This window comes from Nerophis ophidion, linkage group LG14 (genome assembly GCF_033978795.1).
Source record: "Nerophis ophidion isolate RoL-2023_Sa linkage group LG14, RoL_Noph_v1.0, whole genome shotgun sequence".
NCBI classification, from domain to species: domain Eukaryota; kingdom Metazoa; phylum Chordata; class Actinopteri; order Syngnathiformes; family Syngnathidae; genus Nerophis; species Nerophis ophidion.
In genome coordinates this window covers 55,001,167-55,015,389 of record NC_084624.1, presented here as the reverse complement: position 1 = coordinate 55,015,389, position 14,223 = coordinate 55,001,167, and the positions used below count along the sequence as shown (strand labels likewise).

The following is a 14,223-nucleotide window of genomic DNA, read 5'->3' as shown; positions in this document are numbered from 1 at the left end:
GAGGGTTGCAGGTTCGATTCCCTCTTCCGCCATCCTAGTCACTGCCGCTGTGTCCTTGGGCAAGACACTTGACCCACCTGCTCCCAGTGCCACCCACACTGCTTTAAATGGAACTTAGATATTGGGTTTCACTATGTAAAGCGCTTTGAGTCACTAGAGAAAAGCGCTATATAAATATAAATCACTTTTTTCTCAACGTGTTGAAAACTATTCTTAAATGAAGCTCCTGTAGAAGTTTGTTCTGTAGGCTGGCAGTACTTTCAGTCCCCTTGTCACCTCTAAGCCTCTTACCGCCTTCCTCTGCAGATACCTGCTCTTCTTCCCGTCAGGAAGTGGAGCAGCAAGACCATCTGGGCTGCCTGGAAAGTTCCAGAAGGAACACCGTACACAGCCGTACGAATCTATTTAAAGACTAGAAACGAAACGTCTCTTTTTTTTGTTGCAAATGCTGAGCCAGTCCGAGTTAAAGACAATATATTCCGTTATCTTTCCTTTTATCTGAAGGCTGCAGTCAAGTGGGTTCCTCTCGTTCTGCCGCTCCCTTTTAATCCCGGATTGACAGACGCATGCTATCTTAATCTCCTTACTCAAAGACAATCATGACCCGGAGAAGGAAGAGAGGTGCTTTTAAATGTGAAGCACGCCCGTTTTTAAATGTGTCTGTTCAGTCTACATGATGATGCTATGCTTTGCTGAAGATTATTAATGAATGAATGAATGAATGCATCATTTGCTGCCACTTCTGGTACAAAACCCAACACCAGTGAGGTTTGCACGTTGTGTAATGTGGTAGAAATGTCGGGGATTCAACCACTGTTCGTGACGCCAGTTTTATGTGGTGGAAAAGTCCGAATCTTAAACAGGAACAATAGAGAGTTTGATACAACAGTTTTCATTACTCATAATCAGATAGTACAAAGTTGGATTGAATCAATATGAAAACAGACAGTGTCTTTGAAGACGAAAGATGGGGAACCCTCGTGGAGGAATTAAGAAGGAGCGCACACCAGGCTTGGTGTTTCTTTCTTATTTATACACTCCATGATGGCCTGATTTGTAGCAGAACAACTTATATGACTGTCCGATGTTCAAGGTGACTTGACCTCTCATTTAGTTTGGAGGTAACCCTAGGACAGAAATCTTCCACTACAGTAATTTGTAAATAAAATGCCACTTTTGATACAAAACCAAAAGCAGTGAAGTTGGCACGTTGTGTAATTTGTAAATAAAATGCCACTCCTGATACAAAACCCAAAACCAGAAAAGTTGGCACGTTGTGTAATTCCTAAATAAGAACTGAACACAATGATTTTCAAATCCTTTAATTTATATTCAATTGAGTGGTGACTTGTCCCGGGTGTACACCGCCTTCTGCCCGATTGTAGCTGAGATAGGCGCCAGCGCCCCCCGCGACCCTAAAAGGGAATAAGCGGTAGAAAATGGATGGATGGATGAATAGACTGCAAAGACAAGATATTTCATGTTCCCACTGAAACAATTTTATATTACTTTTGCAAGTAATCATTAACTTAGAATTTAATGGCAGCAACACATTGCATTTTTACCAGTGTGTCACATGACCTTTCCTGAGTAAATGTTTGGGAACCAAGGAGACACATTTTTACCAGTGTGTTACATGGCCTTTCCTGAGTAACTGTTTGGGAACTGAGGAGACACATTTTTACCAGTGTGTTACATGGCCTTTCCTGAGTAAATGTTTGGGAACCAAGGGGACACATTTTTACCAGTGTGTTACATGACCTTTCCTGAGTAACTGTTTGGGAACCAAGGAGACACATTTTTACCAGTGTGTTACATGGCCTTTCCTGAGTAAATGTTTGGGAACCAAGGGGACACATTTTTACCAGTGTGTTACATGACCTTTCCTGAGTAACTGTTTGGGAACCAAGGAGACACATTTTTACCAGTGTGTTACATGACCTTTCCTGAGTAACTGTTTGGGAACCAAGGAGACACATTTTTACCAGTGTGTTACATGACATTTCCTGAGTAACTGTTTGGGAACCAAGGAGACACATTTTTACCAGTGTGTTACATGGCCTTTCCTGAGTAACTGTTTGGGAACCAAGGAGACACATTTTTACCAGTGTGTTACATGACCTTTCCTGAGTAAATGTTTGGGAACCAAGGGGACACATTTTTAGCAGTGTGTTACATGACCTTTCCTGAGTAACTGTTTGGGAACTGAGGGGACACATTTTTACCAGTGTGTTACATGGCCTTTCCTGAGTAACTGTTTGGGAACCAAGGAGACACATTTTTACCAGTGTGTTACATGACCTTTCCTGAGTAACTGTTTGGGAACCAAGGAGACACATTTTTACCAGTGTGTCACATGGCCTTTCCTGAGTAACTGTTTGGGAACCAAGGGGACACATTTTTACCAGTGTGTTACATGACCTTTCCTGAGTAACTGTTTGGGAACCAAGGAGACACATTTTTACCAGTGTGTCACATGGCCTTTCCTGAGTAACTGTTTGGGAACCAAGGAGACACATTTTTACCAGTGTGTCACATGGCCTTTCCTGAGTAACTGTTTGGGAACCAAGGGGACACATTTTTACCAGTGTGTTACATGACCTTTCCTGAGTAACTGTTTGGGAACCAAGGAGACACATTTTTACCAGTGTGTTACATGGCCTTTCCTGAGTAAATGTTTGGGAACCAAGGGGACACATTTTTACCAGTGTGTTACATGACCTTTCCTGAGTAACTGTTTGGGAACCAAGGAGACACATTTTTACCAGTGTGTTACATGGCCTTTCCTGAGTAAATGTTTGGGAACCAAGGGGACACATTTTTACCAGTGTGTTACATGACCTTTCCTGAGTAACTGTTTGGGAACCAAGGAGACACATTTTTACCAGTGTGTTACATGACCTTTCCTGAGTAACTGTTTGGGAACCAAGGAGACACATTTTTACCAGTGTGTTACATGGCCTTTCCTGAGTAAATGTTTGGGAACCAAGGGGACACATTTTTACCAGTGTGTTACATGACCTTTCCTGAGTAACTGTTTGGGAACCAAGGAGACACATTTTTACCAGTGTGTTACATGACCTTTCCTGAGTAACTGTTTGGGAACCAAGGGGACACATTTTTACCAGTGTGTTACATGACCTTTCCTGAGTAACTGTTTGGGAACCAAGGAGACACATTTTTACCAGTGTGTCACATGGCCTTTCCTGAGTAACTGTTTGGGAACCAAGGAGACACATTTTTGAAGATTTTCAGGTGGAATTCTTTCCCACTCTTGCTTGATGTACAGCTTAAGTTGTCCAACAGTTGTGGTATTTTAGGCTTCATATTGCACCACACATTTTAAATGGAAGACAGGTCTGGACCACACTCTTTTACTATGAAGCCACGCTGTTGTAACATGTGGCTTGGCATTGTCTTGCTGAAATAAGCAGGGGCGTCCATGATAACATTGCTTGGATGACAACATATGTGTCTGTTCCGCGGCCTTGATGTATTGCAGTCGCTAGTCCAAAGTCAACAACAACAGGTGTGTGTCCATGAGAGACAAGAAGGGAGTTTGTTGTGTCTTCGCTGCACTGTCCTTCAGGAGAGTCTCCAAGCCAGGGAAACAATCCAAGTTAGAATGATTTTTATGCGGGTGAAAATAAAATGTGCTTTTCACTCTAAATAGTCAATGACTCGTCCTCAAAACTGCGGGGTAGACGGTCCCATGCAATCCAAAGTTCTTCCCGCATCCTCCAATCATTTGTGGCAGCTTTGGGGTACTTTGAAGAAAATAAATGATCACAGCCAAAAGTCATCTCTTAAAGTCATCAGCCTGCATTGTTGAATAATTCAAGTGTGTGTGTATGTGTGTGTGTGTGTGTGTGTGTGTGTGTGTGTGTGTGTGTGTGTGTGTGTGTGTGTGTGTGACATTGTCTTGTACTGCAGGAGTGCTGCGTTGAGCAGATGTCTCTGCCAGCTCCAAGTAGCTGACCTTGGGCAGAGGTAATGAAAGCAGAGAAATAATAAACAAACTGTCATTTCCCCTGTCCTCTATCAGGGAGAGCGCCAGGACACGGACGCCACCGAGGAGAGGAACGCCCAGGTTCAGTTGGAGAAAGCTAAGGTATGTTTCCTAGTTTTCCGGTCCGCACCAAGTATTTGCAGACTTCCGCCGATGCCATGATGTCTGTGGTTTGTCCCCAACAGTACAAGGCCGTGGCCTTTGCCGTACGCTGCAACTTCTCCTACACGCCGGCGGATGACGACAACGTGCCAGTGCCGGGCCAGGCAGTCACCTTCGAGGCCAGAGACTTCCTCCACGTCAAAGAGGTCTCAAAAGGCGACACCAAGTCAGTGTGTTTGAACCCCACTGAGTTCCTTTGCGGTCGTGTTTCCAGAAATTCAACAAAGAGTGGTGGATTGGGCGGCCAGTTAAGGAGGACAGCGCGGTGGGCTTCATCCCCAGTCCGGTCAACTTGGAAACCATCCTGATCCGAAGAGAAGTCCAGGCCAGGAAGGCTGCCAAGGCCTTGGCAAAGTATGTCGACGTGTTTTCCGCAGGGACAGCGAGATAATACGGGCTTACTGGTGATAGTTTTATCTTCATTAACTCTAGGACCACGCAGACCAACTAGTGGGACAGAAATAGGACTACCCTATTTCCTTGAATTGCCGCCGGGGCGCTAATTAATTCAAAACCTCTTCTCACTCCAGCGTTTACCAAAGCACTGCGGTAAATTTAGGCCTGCGCCTATAAATTTGAGTTTGATGTAAGGATACCATCATGAAATAAATAAATGATAAATGGGTTGTACTTGTATAGCGCTTTTCTACCTTCAAGGTACTCAAAGCGCATTGACACTACTTCCACATTCACACACACATTCACACACTGATGGAGGGAGCTGCCATGCAAGGCGCTAACCAGCACCCATCAGGAGCAAGGGTGAAGTGTCTTGCTCAGGACACAACGGATGTGACAAGGTTGGTACTAGATGGGATTGAACCAGGGTTCCTCGGGTTGCGCACGGCCACTTTCCCACTGTGCCACGCCGTCCCTCAAAAAAGCACAAAAGCACATTTAATAAAAAAAAAACGTTATTATGGTCTTACCTTTACTTATAAATGAAGTCCATGCACAGCTCCTTCTGATCAAAAGCATCGATAACTTGTTTATAGAAGTCTTCCTTATCTTTCTTCAGTTTTAACAGTCTCTCTGTCTCGATGGAGATCTTCCTTTATTACCTCCTGCTTCCATTGAAAGTCCAGTTTAGAAAACGGTTTTATTTTAGATATGTAATCCTCCATGTTAAAAGTGTCAGCGAGAGGAGAAAATAAACGATCGCTGCTTGTTGTCACTTCTTCTGCAGCCGAGTAGTCGCAAGAAGGATCACTAGCGCCCTCTACCACCAGGAGGCAGGAGTCCTTTAATGACTCATATTTGACACACGCAGCTACGGTATATTAATAAAACATAGCTGCTTACTGTTATTTTTAGCATATTCAATAGCTTGGACCTTAAATCCTACTGAATAGCTCTTAATCTTCTTCCCTTTATGCGATTTCAAATGATTGAAATCAGCCTCCTCCATTTTGAAAATGATGACAGGTGAAGTGTCACTCGTGACGTGACGAGTTTGACCCGGTGGAAATTCTAGACATGCGCTAATAAAAATAATAGTTTTGCGAAACGAGTTTGACCCGGCAGTAATTCTAGGCAGGCGCATACTATATACCCGGCAGTAATTCTAGGCAGGCGCGTACTATATACCCGGCAGCAATTCAAGGAAATACGGTAGTCCTGCTTCCACCAGGCACCACAGTTCACTTCCACCTGTGGTTAGGACCACCACCTGGGTCAGAACTGTTGAGCACAATCTAAAAGCAGTGATTTTTGTCAGTAAACAAGAGACGATGAATGTAAACATGGAAGTGAGGGGGCGGGTGTTTGTACACTACATTACCCAGAAGGCTTAGTGCTGTAACCGGAACATTGTCCGAGCTACGAGAGATGTGCGAGTGGTAGGGATTAGTGTTGTCCCGTATTTTGGTGCCGGTACCAAAATTATTTCGGCATTATTGGCTTTATTTTAACAAAAAAATCTTAGGGTACATGAAACATATGTTTATTATTGTAATTTAGTCCTTAAATAAAATAGTGAACATATTAGACAACTTGTCTTTTAGTAGTATGTAAACAAACAAGTTGAAATATGCAGTAACATATTTTGTCATTTTTCATTCTATTGTTTTGTCTCCATCATTAAGGACAAGTGGTAGGAAATGAATTATTAATCTACTTCCAGTCAATCCAATCCACTTTATTTATATAACACATTTAAACAACAAAAACGTTTCCAAAGTGCTGCACAGCCATGTTAAAAACAAAAAACAATATTATGCTCCCCCAATGACTGAAATAAAACAAAAAATAAATATCAAAACATGATTAAAACAACTGGATGCCTGGACGTCTTTCTAGCGAGATATTCAAAGTCCTCAAGTGTCCAGGGACATATTTCTTGACTTCTTACTTTCTTAACTTTAATAAAGAGCAATTTGGGCAGAAAGACAGAATTTTCAGTTTCTGTTTGTTGACATCTTTCCTCCTGTCCCGTTTTCAGCAAAGCATCCTCACAAGTGGCTCAAGATATGAACTCCAAAAAGTACACGCCTCCTTCTCAAGGTTAGAACGCCTGCACCCGAGTCCGCACAATATGTTGGTGATTTCCCCGTGTTGAAGCAATGTTGCGTCTGCTGTCTCCTTAAACAGCCAATCAGCAGGTGAAAAAGAAGCCGGTAAGTGACTCCTTGCTCAGGTCCTTTCTTTCACCCCATTTCATTCATTTTGTTAATAAAAAATCAATCTAAGGAATAAATATAGTTTAAAATGAGCAGAAAGGAGTTGCTAATAATATAGAATGTTTGTTTATTCCACGTCAATAATGATTTGGAGTGCATGTGAAAGTAGGCAGGACAACAGAAGCATCATTTCCTCAGCAGTGAATGAAGATAACTCATGATACCTCAAACGCTAGGGAAAAAATATCCATCAGGATGCTGCCTACAGCCACAGCTGTTAAAGTTTTTTTGAACCCGATGCTAATTAGAGGCACACAGAAACTATAAACCCCAAAAGCAGTGAAGTTGTCCCGTTGTGTAAATAGTAAATAAAAAGAGAATACAATGATTTGCAAATCCTTTTCAACTTATATTCAGTTGAATAGACTGCAAAGACAAGATATTTCATGTTCAAACTGGAAAACTTTATTTTTTGCAAATATTAGCTCATTTGGAATTTGATGCAAGCAACATGTTTCAGAAAAAGCTGGCACGAGTGGCAAAAAAGACTGGGAAAGTTGAGGAATGCTCATCAAACACTTATTGGGAACATCCCACAGGTGTGCAGGCTAATTGGGAACAGGTGGGTGTCATGATTGGGTATAAAAGCCGCTTCCATGAAATGCTCACTCATTCACAAACAAGGACGGGGCGAGGGTCACCACTTTGTCAACAAATGCCTGAGCAAATTGTTTAAGAACAACATTTCTCAAGCAGCTATGGCAAGGAATTTAAGGATTTCACCATCTATGCTCCGTAAGATCATCACAAGGTTCAAATAATCTTGAGAAATCACTGCCCGTTTACCATGAATTGATGAACGTGGACCCCGACTTAAACAAGTTGAAAAACTTATTGGGGTGTTACCATTTAGTGGTCAATTGTACGGAATATGTACTGTACTGTGCAATCTACTAATAAAAGTATCAATCAATCAATCAATGATATTACAGACCTTCGGTGCCTCAGGCGGTACCGCATCAAAAAACGACATCAGTGTGTGAAGGATATCACCACATGGGCTCAAGAGCACTTCAGAAAACCCTGTCAGTAACTCGAGATGTCCAATAATATCAGACTGCTGATACTATCGGCCGATAAATGCTTTAAAATGCAATATCGGAAATGATCGGTATAGGTTTCAAAAAGTAAAATGTATGACTTTTTAAAACGTTGCAGTGTAACCAATGGCCGTATAAACAACTTTAACACTGTTACATATATGCGCCACACTGTGAACCCACACCAAACAAGAATGGCAAACACATTTCGGGAGAACAGCCGCACCGTAACACAACATAAACACAACAGAAAAAAACACCCAGAACCCCTTGCAGCACTAACTCTTCCGGAACGCTACGATATACACACCCTGCTACCCTCTATCCCTATCCCAAACCCAACCCGGCCCACTCAACCTCCTCATGCTCTCTCAAGGAGAGCATGTCCCAAATTCCAAGCTGCTGTTTTGAGGCATGTTCAAAAGTATTAATGCACTTTAATACTTCAATAATAAACATGGCAGTGCCATTTTGGTGTTTTTTTCCATAACTTGAGTTGATTTATTTTGGAAAACCTTGTTACATTGTTTATTGCATCCAGCGGGCATCACAACAAAATTAGGCATAATAATGTGTTCATTCCACCACTGTATATATCGGTATCGGTTGATATCGGAATCGGTAATCAAGAGTTGGACAATATTGGAATATCTGATATCAGCAAAAAAAAGCCATTATCGGACATCTCTATCAGTAACTGCAGTTGGTGGCTACATCTGTAAGTGCAAGTTAAAACTCTACAATGCAAAGCCAAAGCCATTTATCAACAACACCCAGAAACGCCGCCGGCTTCGCTGGGCCCGAGCCCATCTAAGATGGACTGATGCAAAGTGAAAAAGTGTTTTGTGGTCTGACGAGTCCACATTTCCAATTTTTTATGTACACGTTAAATTCTAAATTAATGATTATTTGCAAAAAAGAATTACATTTCACAGTTCAAACATGAAATATCTTGTCTTTGCAGTCTATTCAATTGAATATAAGTTGACAAAGGATTTGCAAATCATTGTATTCTCTTTTTATTTACTATTTACACAACGTGACAGTTGCTTGCTGTCGTGTGGGTTCCACCGACCATCAAGGAAGGACATTTTGCTCTTGAGCAGGTTTGACTCTTGTTTATTGTTCAATAAAGCTCAATTCCGGTCGGGTCGCTTTTCAGCTCCTTCTCCTCGGTCGCTTTTGTGCTGGCCGCGTCTCCGTCTCTCGTGTGCTCTTTGGCGCTCTTGCTCTTCATCTGCCGCGGACTCTCCTCCTTCTCCTCTTTTATACACTGTGAGGAGATATGTTGATTGTCTGCCGGAGCACGATCCACGCACCTGAATTAGATTGCGGCGGCGTCGCTCCCGGCACGCCCTGCCTCTCCGCTCCGCCGCCTCCTTGCCGCCATCTTGGGCAGGGCTGCAGCGTGCCCTGCCCACCTCTCCACAGTGACAACTTCACTGCTTTTGGGTTTTGTATTATAGGGTTAATATAATGTTGATTATAGGACTAATGTGTTTATTTTTTTTGTTTCATTTAAAACCGAATGCCATCTCCGGGTTGGGGAGGAGACCCTGCCCCAAGTGGAGGAGTTCAAGTACCTCGGAGTCTTGTTCACGAGTGAGGGAAGAGTGGATGGTGAGATCGACAGGCGGATCGGTGCGGCGTCTTCAGTAATGCGGACGTTGTACCGATCCGTTGTGGTGAAGAAGGAGCTGAGCCGGAAGGCAAAGCTCTCAATTTACCGCTCGATCTACGTTCCCATCCTCACCTATGGTCATGAGATTTGGGTCATGACCGAAAGGATAAGATCACGGGTACAAGCGGCCCAAATGAGTTTGGGTCTCTCCCTTAGAGATAGGGTGAGAAGCTCTGCCATCCGGGAGGAACTCAAAGTAAAGCCGCTGCTCCTCCACATGGAGAGGAGCCAGATGAGGTGGTTCGGGCATCTGGTCAGGATGCCACCCGAACGCCTCCCTAAGGAGGTGTTTAGGGCACGTCCAACCGGTAGGAGGCCACGGGGAAGACCCAGGACACGTTGGGAAGACTATGTCTCCCGGCTGGCCTGGGAACGCCTCGGGATCCCCCGGGAAGAGCTAGACGAAGTGGCTGGGGAGAGGGAAGTCTGGGCTTCCCTGCTTAGGCTGTTGCCCCCGCGACCCGACCTCGGATAAGCGGAAGATGATGGATGGATGGATTAAAACCTCAAACGTGTTCCAACAGGGGGAGCAGGTCTCCATGTACGACGTTGTGCCTACCATGCGTCCCGTGGTCCTGATGGGACCCTCACTGAAGGGCTTAGAGGTGAGCCTGGCCTCCTCATCCCCAATTTAACGCGCCCCCTTTCTCAAACGTAAGTAACTACGTTGTGTTGGATTGAAACCCCGCTCCATTGCAGGTGACGGACATGATGCAAAAAGCTCTCTTTGACTTTTTGAAACATCGATTTGAAGGCAGGTAAGGAGTTGATTGTGTCTCTGAAGCCAGGCTGGAGTGAAATATTAATATTTTTTGAACCCGCCGGTGGGTCTACTGCAGGATCACCATCACGCGGGTCACGGCAGACATCTCTCTGGCAAAGCGCTCCATACTCAACAATCCTGGAAAAAAAGCCTTAATTGACCGCTCCAACACTCGCTCCAATTTAGGTACTTTTACTCAACTCCTCATTAGGACTTAATTATGCACTCACTGGCCACTAGGGATGTATGTCGCTAAGATTTCCATCCATCCATCCATTTTTTCCAGCGCTTATTCCCTTGTGGGGTCGCGGGGGGCGCTGGCGCCTATCTCAGCTACAATCGGGCGGAAGGCGGGGTACACCCTGGACAAGTCGCCAACACAGATAGACAGACAACATTCAAACTCACATTCACACACTAGGGACCATTTAGTGTTGCCAATCAGCAATACAGATATCGATATTCCTTCGTTATTATTTTATGGGTACCATTGGTGTAAAAGCGGTGATGTCATCATCTTGTAAAGACCTCACAGATCCATTACTGTCTTTCTAATACCGTATTTTCCCGACTATAAGGCGCACTTAAAGGCCTACTGAAAGCCACTACTACCCACCACACAGTCTGATAGTTTATATATCAATGATGAAATATTAACATTGCAACACATGCCAATACGGCCGCTTTAGTTTACTAAATTGCAATTTAAAATTTCCCGCGGAAGTATCATGCTAAAACGTTTTGGTCCAGCGCCGTTCACAGCTATAAGTCGTCTGCTTTAATCGCATAATTCCACAGTATTCTGAACATCGGTGTTGCTGAATCTTTTGCAATTTGTTCAATTAATAATGGAGACGTCAAAGAAGAAAGCTGTAGGTGGCAAGCGGTGTATTCCAGCTGCCTTTAGCAACACAAACACAGCCGGTGTCTCCTTAGCTCGGTTGGTAGAGCGGCCGTGCCAGCAACTTGAGGGTTGCAGGTTCGATTCCCGCTTGTGCCACCCTAGTTACTGCCGTTGTGTCCTTGGGCAAGATGCTTTACCCACCTGCTCCCATTGCCACCCACACTGGTTTAAATGTAACTTAGATATTGGGTGTCACTATGTAAAGCGCTTTGAGTGACTTGAGAAAAGCGCTATATAAATATAATTCACTTCACTTCACTTGTTTACGTTCCCGAAAGATGACGGTGAAGCTTAACAGAGCGGTCAAGCGAACATGGTTCCCTGCCACATGTCAACCGGCAGGTTTCGGTGAGAAAATGGTGGTAATAAGTCAGCTCTTACCGTAGACATGAGCGGAGAGCTTGCGTCGTTCTTCCTGCACCCGTCAAAGACGCAGCTGCGGACTCTCTTCCCTCCCACCGGCCGCCGGATGCTTCCACTGTGGAGGAGGGGGAAAAAAAAAAAAATCTCAGCCTGGCCCCAACGGCTGCCTTCGCCTCGTCGAGAAACGCGACTTCCACACCAGTGGTCACACCCCTCCGACTTTCAGGTTGTACAGGTACGACCATATAATCTCGCTAAAACACCAATAACACAATAAGCAGATAAGGGATTTTCCAGAATGATCCTAGTAAATGTGTCTAATAACATCTGAATCGCTCTGCCGTCTAGTTTTTTTTTCTTTTCTAGTCCTTCACTCTCACTTTCCTCATCCACGAATCTTTCATCCTCGCTCAAATTAATGGGGAAATCGTCGCTTTCTCGGTCCGAATCGCTCTCGCTGCTGGTGCCCATGATTGTAAACAATGTTCAGATGTGAGGAGCTCCACAACCCGTGATGTCACGCGCACATCGTCTGCTACTTCCGCTACAGGCAAGGTTTTTTTTATTAGCGACCAAAAGTTGCAAACTTTATCGTCGATGTTCTCTACCAAATCCTTTCAGCAAAAATATGGCAATATTGCAAAATGATGAAGTATGACACATAGAATGGAGCTGCTATCCCCGTTTAAATAAGAACATCTCATTTCAGTAGGCCTTTAAAACCCCTTTTTTCCCCCTAAAAACTCGACAATGCGCCTTATAACCCGGTGCGCCTAATGCAAGGAATACGTTTGGTTGAGCTTACCCACCTCATAGCTATTTTACTTGGTACACAGTGTAATGATAAGTGTGAACAGTAGATTCACACTCACATTCACACGGGGAGGACATGCAAACTCCACACAGAAAGATCCCCAGCCCGGGATTGAACCCTGACTACTCAGGACCTTCTTATTGTGAGGCAGACGCACTAACCCAGGGGTAGGGAACCTATGGTTCTAGAACCAGATGTGGCTCTTTTGATGACTGCATCTGGCTCTCAGATAAATCTGAGCTGACGTTGCTTAACACGACAAGTCATGAATAATTCCACTTGTAATCACAGTGTTAAAAATAATGTTCAAAATATAAAAAATTCTCATGCATTTTTAATCCATCCATCCGTTTTCTACCGCACCTGTTCAAAAAGTTGCGTTAATGGTAAGAAGTTATTTATTTATTATTGGTTAGTGTGGGGCTTGCCCTCCTGGGGGTTCTTCAGACCACCAAGCACCAACATGAGGGTTTCAGGGATAAAATATTGTTTTATTTTTAAATAAGTCTCTCAGTTGCTTTCCAGCAATTGTATGTCCAGCCCCAACCTGTCTCTCCTCCTGGCTGCTGCTTATAACAGAGCAACAGGTGATTAGATAACAAGGCCCAGGTGGGCCATCTATACACCTGTCGCTGCAGGCCCGCAGGCCACGCCCCCTCCACAGTTAGCTTCCGAATAACAATGTTATTAGAAAGAATAAGAGACCTATTATACTCTAGAAATGTTGGTCTTACTTAAAAATGCACGTGTTTAGTTGTGTTCAGTGTTAAAAAAAATATTATATGGCTCTTAGGGAAATATATTTTAAAATATTTGGCTTTTTGGCTCTTTCAGCCAAAAAGGTTCCCGACCCCTGCATTAACCCTTCTTCCACCGTGAAGCCAAGTAAAATAAATAGTAGAAAACATTAAAACTAGAACTGCCTAATAGCTAGAACTATTACACATACATGTTTTATTTCAAAAAAAAAAAAGGGGGGGTTTTAAGCCTTTTTTAAAAGCTTCCACAGTCTGGGGTGTCCTCAGGTGGTCAGGTAATCATTATCAATCACATAATTAGTGTTATTTATCTGATTTGAAAAATTAAAAAAATCACTTGACAGCCAATAAACATACATAGACACGCAGGTGTCTATTTGTTGAATATAATAGTGTGAGAGTCCAGTCCATAGTGGATCTAACATAATAGTGTGAGAGTCCAGTCCATAGTGGATCTAACATAATAGTGTGAGAGTCCAGTCCATAGTGGATCTAACATAATAGTGTGAGAGTCCAGTCCATAGTGGATCTAACATAATAGTGTGAGAGTCCAGTCCATAGTGGATCTAACATAATAGTGAGAGTACAGTCCATAGTGGATCTAACATAATAGTGAGAGTCCAGTCCATAGTGGATCTAACATAATAGTGTGAGAGTCCAGTCCATAGTGGATTTAACATAATAGTGTGAGTCCAGTCCATAGTGGATCTAACATAATAGTGTGAGAGTCCAGTCCATAGTGGATCTAACATAATAGTGTGAGAGTCCAGTCCATAGTGGATCTAACATAATAGTGTGAGAGTCCAGTCCATAGTGGATCTAACATAATAGTGAGAGTCCAGTCCATAGTGAATCTAACATAATAGTGAGAGTCCAGTCCATAGTGGATCTAACATAATAGTGTGAAAGTCCAGTCCATAGTGGATCTAACATAATAGTGAGAGTCCAGTCCATAGTGGATCTAACATAATAGTGTGAGAGTCCAGTCCATAGTGGATCTAACATAATAGTGTGAGAGTCCAGTCCATAGTGGATCTAACATAATAGTGTG

At 43.4% G+C, this 14,223-nt stretch overlaps 2 protein-coding genes across 3 annotated transcripts in view; both read left to right on the top strand.

The window, feature by feature from the left end:
* LOC133568887 (transcription factor E2F5-like) overlaps positions 1-4,111 on the top strand; it is a 65,296-nt gene extending 61,185 nt beyond the window's left edge. The window contains exon 8 of the transcript XR_009809688.1: positions 4,046-4,111. The gene's annotated coding sequence lies outside the window, so the exon portion shown is untranslated. The remainder of the gene's footprint in view (positions 1-4,045) is intronic.
* The window catches only part of LOC133568888 (voltage-dependent L-type calcium channel subunit beta-4-like), a 28,554-nt gene extending 17,996 nt beyond the window's left edge, over positions 1-10,558 (top strand). The window contains exons 3-10 of one of the 2 annotated variants that reach the window (XM_061921080.1): positions 4,046-4,111; positions 4,195-4,317; positions 4,386-4,525; positions 6,612-6,673; positions 6,761-6,786; positions 10,095-10,175; positions 10,270-10,328; positions 10,410-10,558. In XM_061921080.1, coding sequence (XP_061777064.1) covers positions 4,046-4,111; positions 4,195-4,317; positions 4,386-4,525; positions 6,612-6,673; positions 6,761-6,786; positions 10,095-10,175; positions 10,270-10,328; positions 10,410-10,551 — 699 coding nt within the window. In that variant the 3' untranslated portion in view covers positions 10,552-10,558. The remainder of the gene's footprint in view (positions 1-4,045; positions 4,112-4,194; positions 4,318-4,385; positions 4,526-6,611; positions 6,674-6,760; positions 6,787-10,094; positions 10,176-10,269; positions 10,329-10,409) is intronic. The other variant, XM_061921081.1, reaches the window with a different exon arrangement.
* Positions 10,559-14,223: the final 3,665 nt, after the last annotated feature.